The sequence below is a fragment of the Rhinolophus hipposideros genome, assembly GCF_964194185.1.
Source record: "Rhinolophus hipposideros genome assembly, chromosome: 9".
NCBI classification, from domain to species: domain Eukaryota; kingdom Metazoa; phylum Chordata; class Mammalia; order Chiroptera; family Rhinolophidae; genus Rhinolophus; species Rhinolophus hipposideros.
In genome coordinates this window covers 65,003,328-65,012,519 of record NC_138055.1, presented here as the reverse complement: position 1 = coordinate 65,012,519, position 9,192 = coordinate 65,003,328, and the positions used below count along the sequence as shown (strand labels likewise).

At 37.2% G+C, this 9,192-nt stretch overlaps 1 protein-coding gene across 1 annotated transcript; it reads left to right on the top strand.

The window, feature by feature from the left end:
- Nucleotides 1-3,938: 3,938 nt before the first annotated feature.
- IL22 (interleukin 22) lies at nucleotides 3,939-8,531 on the top strand (the record flags this gene model as incomplete). Its single annotated transcript, XM_081060267.1, has 5 exons — nucleotides 3,939-4,121; nucleotides 4,552-4,620; nucleotides 4,745-4,888; nucleotides 5,818-5,883; nucleotides 8,454-8,531. The coding sequence occupies 5 exons, from the start codon at nucleotides 3,939-3,941 to the stop codon at nucleotides 8,529-8,531; spliced, it is 540 nt and encodes a 179-aa protein (XP_080916393.1).
- Between the last annotated feature and the right edge of the window lie 661 nt (nucleotides 8,532-9,192).

Below are 9,192 nucleotides of genomic sequence, written 5' to 3'. Positions count from 1 at the left end.
ACTGACTTCCTACTTTCCATCAGGTACAAAAAGGCATTAAAGACCTGATTGTGGAAGGCAAAACCATAGAATAAATAGAAGAAAAGATAGAAGAATATCTTTGGGACCTACGGATAGAGAGAGACTTTTTAAACAAAGCCTTGAAAAGTTCAAACCACATAATGAAAAATGTCTTAAATGACATCCAAATTAAGTTTTCTGTTCAACAAAGGACAAACAGACAAAGTTCATAGGACACAAATTGAGAGAAGAGTTTGTTATGTATACAACCCCAAAGAGAGTAATATTTAAATTATTATCTTCCAAATTATCAACAACAGATGAAAGCCCACAATAACAGTGGGCAACTGATGTAAACAATCAATTCATAAAAGAGGGCAACCCAAGTGGCTACAAGTGTGCGAAGAAAAATGCAAATTAAAACAATAATGAGAGACTATGTTAAATGCCCCAAAGCTTGCAAAATTAAAGCTGGAAAGTAGCAAGTATAGGTGGGGATGTAAGAAAACGGAAACCTTTCTTCATTGATCTGAGAGAGTAGGTGCATGCTGCCTTTCTGGGGAGCAATCTGCCCGTATCTAGTAAAAGCAAATGAACTTATCCCTGTGACCCAGTGGACCCACTCCTGGGTAACTAGTCCAAAGATATTCTCAAAAATGTCATTAAAAAGTCTTGGAAGAGGTTGCTTAGTGATGCAACGTCTGTAGAGTGGGCAATCGGGGGTGATGTGGGTGACCATTAAAGGAGAAATGAATAAGTAAAATGTGGATACACACTAGAAATGGCATGTTAGAAAAAGGAGCTAAACACAGCAACACAGCAGAGTGTAAGACCATAGTGCTAAGTGCAAGATTCAGATAGAGAAACATTCAGACAAAATAAAAATACCTACATGCACTAAACAATATTTTATGTTTTGTGAGTATGCATATATATTCAGAAATATATCAAATACATTACAGCAGAGGTCTATGACTGGCACAGAGGTGGTGGTGGGTGTTTGGTGTGGAGGGAAGGAGAATAATGAGGGTGGGATCAGAGAAAGAGAGAGAGAGAGAGAGAGAGAGAGAGAGAGAGAGAGAGAGAGAGAGAGAGAGAGAGAGAGAGAGAGAGAGAGAGAGAACTTTGTATGAAACAACGATTATGAGTGTTGTATGAGGAATATCATGAATATAACACTTTTTACCTGACAAACTTAAAGTCCCACTTCTCCTGGAGAGATGTGTACTTTAAAAGAATGCATTGTGGATTTCCAAGCACTATCTAATGAGCTGGGAAGTAGTTTTATCATGCAGTCCGTGAGTATTTATTCATTACCTGTTGTGTGCCAGGCACTGTTCTGGGTGCTAGGGCTAGTATAGTTAACGAGACAGAATAGCCTACCTTATGGTTGGTGATTCTGGTTAGCCCTTCCTGACACTAGACCAGGTAAATTGTTGCATATACGCAAGATCAACCATGGGTACAGTCTGTCTGGGGCCTGGGAGCATGACACTGAGGTTCTCTTTATCTGGGGTTGCTTCTGGGAGATAATTGAAACTTCATGAGGAAACAACTGAAGAGAAGGCCCATTACGATCTGAAATTATTTTGCACACATACAATGTCTTCAGTTATTTTTTTCCACAGGAACAGTTTTATGTTCTAGCCATAATCTCTTCTAATAGCAAATATTTTTGAGGCTCCCTGTATGACTGTTCAGAAATCCTTACACAGCCCCAGAGCAGATTTTCACTTTAGTGGGTTTTGGTCAAGCTCACTAAAATATAAGATTAGCTCCATTAAGAGTATCTTATGAATTGTTGTTCATCAGGACCATAAAATGAATAATAGTCATGTCACTGCTATTAAAGACTGGTTTGCAATTTTCTGGCCGTCTATTTTTGTTTCACAACTATTTATTCCCTATTCAGGAACAATAATGAAGCCGGCAAGTAGTACTGGATCAAATCCTAGCTTTAGATGTACTGTAAAGGCAGTCCCCAAATTACCTCCATGCATGTTCCTAAAGATATTTAGTAAATTCTTTAACATCACAGATCTATTTATCTATTCACGCAATATGTTCCTATCGAGTCCTTCTCGTGTGTGCAGTACTGTTCTAAGTGGTGGAGATACAAATATGGAAGAGACAGAGATTTTCCCCTCAAAAGCATATAATTCAATAACGTCCAACGTAATTTTCCCATGGGAACAAGATTATATATGCTTGTCAGGTTGCCAGGCAAACCAACCAAAGCCTATTTAATCCACAGTGGAGTTAAACTCTAGTGCTAATATAATATTGTAATATTGTAATATTGTTTTTATCCAGAGTTCTGGATAAAAATGGCCATATCTTACATTATAAGAAATTGGATAAAGAAGAGTTTCCTCATCTTAGTCTCATGAACACTCCCAATGTTTAAAATAGGCCTGTTTTTTATTTACTCTTCCCTACCCCTCCTTTTTTGCATCATTCTCCTAAGTCCTTCTTCCCCAATGCTCAGTGTCCTCATGCTATTCCCACCCATTACTGTAACTTCTCACCTAGGTCAGTGCCATCTCGAGAACAAAATGCTCAAGATTCTATAATCATTCACTTTCCTTCTTCCCATTCGTCAACACTTCTGGTCTTTAGTTGTGAGAAGAAAAATTTGATTGAACTAATTTGCATGAATTCACATTCCTTCTTCTAGCAATAGATCAATGCATTTGCTCTCTGCTCACACCCCTTGGAAGGTTTTCTAGTCTAGATTTTAGGTGTTATTTAGAAGTCAATGTATTTGTAATAATTTAAAGTCAACATGTAACCACTATCTAGCCAGATTATCTTCTTCAGACATTCACATATGTACTAAAAATTATTACAAGATTTTTGGAAATATCATTTGAGACTGTGTGTTGTTTAGAATGAGTGCAGGTGAAAATATCAAGATGAACTACAACATCGCTGTATTCTTTACATACTTGCATGTTAAGAAAAATAGTGACCAGATTATTTTACATGAATATTCAATTGATATTAATTCAATTGATATTAATTATAATTCAATGATATTAATTATAATTCAATGAATTTCAAACTTCAATTAATATTAATTATAATTCAATGAAACTTCAATTGATATTAATTGTAATTTAATGAAAACAATTTTAAGGTATATTTGTACCTGCCATAATTGTTACGATCACTTTTAAAAAGTCACAGAATAGGAGGAAAACAGTGCTTAGATTAGTCAACACTATTAGTTTAAATATATATCTTGTTTAGGATTCAGCATATTTAAAAAAATGAGATAAAATTATTTTTAAAAGTGGAATTATCTCCAAGCTATCGTTACTATTTATTTTAAAGCAGAGGATATAGGACACAGGTCCTTATTTCTGGTCACCTCTAATGAGATAAGAATCTATGAAGCTCGGAGAAAAATGAGTCCATGACCAAACTGCTTACTCAGTTATTATAGGAGATCAAAAACTATTATACTAGATCTGAAATATACGAAGACAGAGTAATTGTTTTCTTTGAAAAATATGTAGGGTTTAGAAAATTTCTAGGATTTATCTGTAAAAGCACCCTCTGGAACCTAATAGTGACGTTTTAGGGAAATACTTACATATCAAGGTGGGAAGGATAGGAGGTGGCGTTTTGTGGGCTCCTATGGTGGTTAGATAGTTCTCAGAAGACAGTACTGGAAATTAGATAATTGCTGATGTCATAGTTTTCACAATTAAAAAAAAAATTGATGTCCTGGGGGCTATAAAAGCAGCAGTTCCTACCTTCCCATCACAAGCAGAATCATCAAAAAAGGTAAGGGTTTCAGCAAACTCACCATGATTGGTTTGTTTGGTGTGATGTTTCACGATACTTAATTTTCTTTCCCTTTTTGTTCTTTTTCGCTTGATACCAGGTGCTTCTTCCCTGCCCGCCAGTCGCTTGAGTTAGAGGCGTCTGCAATGGCCACCCTGCAGAAATCTGTGAGCTTTTCCCTTATGGGGGTTCTGGCTGCCAGCTGTCTTCTCGTTGCTCTGTCGGTGCAGGAAGGAGCAGCTGTGCCTCTTAGGTCTCACTGCAGGCTCGACAAGTCTGACTTCCAGCCGTCTTACATCACCAACTATACTTTCAGGCTGGCTGAGGAGGTACTCATCTCAATCTCTCTCTCTTTTGCATCTTATCTACTTGGAACCTGAATAGTTCTTAAAATTTTCTTCAGAGTATATTTAAGATTTAAAGAACCCATTGTGTATGTCTACTGGCAGACCAAAGATCATTTTCTTTGTCTCCTCAAAGACTCTTTGGAGATTGGGCTTTACGAGAAGACCTACCATTTTGGACTTTAAAATACATACGTTGAGGTTTACCCCAAAAGGAGCCATTTAGTAGCCCATCTGGCCATCGATTTTTCCCTTTACTCCTCTGTACGTTATTTTAAACTCAGACATACATTTAAGTTCTTTCTTTAGTCTTCACGGGGCTGCTCTAGGGAGATGGGATAAGGTACATCTCTATTTACGGGCTTTTCTCCTATTTTCTTGATGTCCGAGCATTCAGTCTTTTCTTTTCTTCCAGGCTAGTATGGCAGATAACAACACAGATGTTCGTCTCATATCTATGGAGAATCTGTTCCGCGGAGTCAAGGTAAGTCAAGTAGTGATAAGTAAGGCAGTATGTCATCCGTGGTTATTTGGAACGATGGTGACGATGGTTTGGTTCTTCTGACTGCCCTCTAATACAATCTCTTCTTCTTCACTTTTGCTTGCAGATGAACCAGCGCTGCTATGTTATGAAGCAGGTGCTGAACTTTACCATTGAAGACGTTCTGCTTCCCCAGTCCGATAGATTCCAGCCCTATATGCAGGAGGTGTTGTCCTTCCTGATGAAGCTCAACAACAAGCTAAGCCAATGCGTAAGTTCTTCTCCCAGCCTAAGACCACCTAGTTACCTGCCTGTCTTCCTTCTTCCATTTAGAGCCCTTTCCGCCCCCCACACTCATTGCCCCCTCCCATGCTAGCGGTCAGAGGTGCCTCAGCAACAATACTATTATAGGAGTCGTTTGGAATCACAGAATATTTGTTTTTGTTTTAATTCAGTCACATTTTGAGTTTACTATGATAGATGGGATCTGAAAGACAAGTGCATAGAAAGCTCATTTGTCCTTGGGAAAAAGTAACTCAGGTTATGTAGATGAAAAAGGTGCTGGGAGATTTAAGAAAGAATGTCTAGAGTTGGAAATGAGTCTGCCAAGGATAAGTTGATAAAGGGAGAAGATGGGAAAGAGATAAAAAGGGAAATGGGAAATTTTAATGGCCTGTGGTGGGTGGGCAAAGACTCCTGCCCTTTTGATGTCATTGGAAGTGACAAAATCAAAGGTGTGTGCACTCTATGCCTCTGAACATTTAAAACTATGAGAAAAGTTTTGAGTGAAGTGGGCAGAGCAAAGAGGACCCAGTATTTGTTGAGTAAGGCCTATTGTTCATACAAGACATTTTATGTACATTTCTTATTCTGAGCATGCATTTTTGGTGAGGTACATTTAGGGCTTTAATCTTGACACAATTTGCATAAACCACTCCACTCTTTCCACCAACTTAAACCTCAGTAGGAGTTCCCAAAGGTGAAGACGGGTCCCGTGTAAAGGAAATGACTGGATTTTGGTGTCCAAGGGAATTCAAGAGCTCAGAAAATCTAGGTCACTGGTGAAATCTAGGTCATTGTAGGCAAAAATGCTAAGAACTTAAATTTCAAGTGAATGGTGACATACCTCAGCGACACTGAGGTTCATAGAGCTATCAGTACAGCAATGTTAAAACAAATATTCTGTTTTTCATTTTGTAGCATATCGAAAACGATGAGCAGCATATCCACAGAAATGTGCAACATCTGAAGGACACAGTGAAAAAGGTATTACTGATAACTGTTAATGCTAAGTCATTGAATAGGAGAGAAAAATGTTTTCTTTTTCTGTCATTTCTTTCCCCCCTCAAGTTGTGACATGTTATTCTCCTACTATCGAGTTGATAATTTATGTGCATATGTAGATAGATGTGTCTATATATTTATAAATAAATTTCCAAATTTTGAAAATCATAGAATTCTAGAACTGGCTGGGGATTAGGTCATCTAATCTCATCACCCCATGTTCTGGGGATAGCCAGTGGCAGTCCCAGGGCTAGAATGCATCCAGATCAACACTCTTCCAACAGCAATATGTATTAGTTTTAGTATTTCTTAGGGAAATTTAAGATTCCTACTGATTCATGTAATCTGAAGATGCATTTGTTCAAAACCAGAAAAGGGCGAGGGGGCAAATTTATTTGAAGTGATTTTTGAAGCCATTAATTTGATGATTTAAAACTTGGAGAAATAAACCCAGAACAACCATAACAAAAGAGCTGGACTTGCATATAGGATGAATTTCTGGAATGATTGATACTTATATTTAATTATCATAATATAATACCCAAAAGCTATTGATTTTAATTTAAAAAAGGAAGACTGAACAACGCCCGATTTCCTTTATGCAGTTTCAAATAGAATGAAAACATTAACAATGGATTTAGTATAGTGAAACGGAAGTCCAAACTGGAAATCTTTTCTTCATCTCTCTCTCCTCCTTCCTTTCTAGTCTTCTCCCTATCTCAATAAATCCTTAATGAACATCTCTCTGGTGTAGGCTAGTGTGTATTTCCACAGTGAATGATACTGGCATGTGGCCTATTTGGGGCGAAAAAAAACAACAATAGAAGGTTCAGACTAGCAATTGTGACTCATCCCAAACGCAGAGGAATAATTAGTAGCAGCGAAAGTGATGCCCTTGCAGATAGGTACAAGTAAACCTCAGAAACATGAAGGCTCTTGAGCAGAGGTGTCCAAACTGTGCCTGCGGGCCAACTGCGGCCCATGATTCATTGTTAATTGGCCCGCAGCAAATTCCAAAAATATATTTAGTTTACTTAAATAAACCAGGTGAGGCAATACGTACTTCACCTCGAGTGAGTGGCCTTGTGTATTTTACCACATATGGCCCTTGGTGAAAACCGTTGAAAAAAGTTTGGACACCCCTGCTCTAGACTGATGAAATTTTCAATAACAAGCATAACCACAGTTCCTCCTTTTTGCCATCTTGATTTTTTTTATAAAGTATTTCTTCCTGAGTATGATTTAATGAACATGATTGTTTCTTCCTTTGATACATGAGGTGATTGTAGCTTTTCATTGTAAAGATCAATTCTCTTGTCATAGAACTATTACCTAGATGTAAAGGGCTGAATATTAGCATGTTATAGCCCTTCTAGTTGGAAAAATTCCTGATGTCAGTTTACTTTGTTTTTAGAAAAGTGAAGTGAGAGAGAAAAATATGATGTTGATCTGTGTGGGAAAACAGAGATTTGAAAGCTTTTACTCCATTTTGAGAGAATCAGCTTTCACATTTGCAACAGGTTGCCATGTAGAAGAGTGGTTATGCTTTTTTTACCCGGTAGCTCCAGAAAGCATAGGTGAGAGAGAGGAATGTTGTTCGGAGAAAGTTCAACATGAGGAAAACCTGGTCAGGGCTGTCTGATATGGGAGGGCAGTAGGTATTAATCCCCTAGTCATTGGAGGGAAAAGCAGAGAGTAGGCTGTAGTAGAAGAGATGACAGACAGTAGGGCAACATATGCTTGAAAATTCTTTACAGTTGTGGGAGTCTTTAAGATATAAAAAAAATTTATTGGCATTATATCAAAGGAAGTGTGGAAAGGTGAAATGGTGGAAGAAAGCAGGAAGAGAAAGGAGAACAAAGTATAGAGGACATTTAATAGATTAGATGAATGTCAGAGGAGGTATGCTTTGGACTTAAATTTGGGTTCTCTCTCTTGTCGGGTTTGAAAGCCTCATTTGCATGTTACTTGGATGGAGGAGGAAACAAGGGATGTTTCAACCTGCATCTGGCTTTCTACTAATTAAAGCAACTGAATAAGACTTATTTGGTGTTTTTCCCACAAAAGTGAAAACATTTTTTTTTCTTTCCCATTGTCAAGAAGGTGAGAAAAGAAAAAGTCCATGTGTGTTGGTAAATGTTCAGTTTTGATTCAAAGCTGTTAAATTGTTATAAATAATTGGTCACAGATACTGGTAGTCTTGGAGCTTTGAGGTAGGGCAAAGCATAATGGGTAACACCCCAGCTCCCACAGCACAGCCTCCATCTGCTTGCTCTGGTTAATAAGTGGTTTTCACCAGCTTCATTAGTGTGAGGTACAACTGAGATTGATGCTTGTTGGTGCTCTCTAAGTTCAGAAGGCCATAATGTTAAAATCTTTGGCAAATCCTATTATACTTTTGCTCACAGGGTATTACTATTAATCCTTTACAAAAGGCTTCAATTTGGTCTCTGTCTTCAGAAACCTAACCAGGCCATCTCCCTATAATTTGTTCCTCTTTTAAAAACATAGTATAATAAATGCTCAAATACTCCTGTTTCTTATTTTCACAGCTTGGAGAGAGTGGGGAGATCAAAGCAATTGGAGAAGTAAATTTGCTGTTTGTGTTCCTGAAAGATGCCTGCATTTGATCACAGCAAAGCTGGAAAATGGATACTAACCCTTCTTGCCTGTTAGAAGTAGAAATAAAATTTCCAGAAGTTCCCCCCCCCCAAAGGAAAATGGGAAGCCAAATTCCACAATCATGGGTAGATTCTAAATAAATAAACCCCTGCTTAGCTTAAATAGGAGAACAATGTCACTTGTGTCCTTAAGACCAGAAGGTAGCCCTTCCAAACATAATGAGATTTATTGCTAATGTAATGTTTTATTGTAGTTGGTATTTTATACACAGAAATTTATTTTTAAGCAATTGTATATTCCCACAAAAAAACTTCCCGTTACTTTAGGGCAAAAAACTTAAGTGACTTTGTTTTCGTAATTAATAGTTTATATTTATGAATTTATTTATTGTTATAAGTACACATTTTATTTATGTCATTTTACTAATATGGATTTATTTATAGAATCATATGCTATTGTTACTTAAGTATAAGGTTAATATTAATATTTATGACAATAATTATGGATCTAGAATATGTTTATTTGAACTCAATAAATACTTTGATATCCTAAATCTTGTGGCTTTGTAATTTTTTCCCTTCAATATCATCATCATCATCATCATCATCATCATCATCATCATCCTGTAATCATTCTCATTTGCTGAATGAGCCAAGAACCTTATACAAG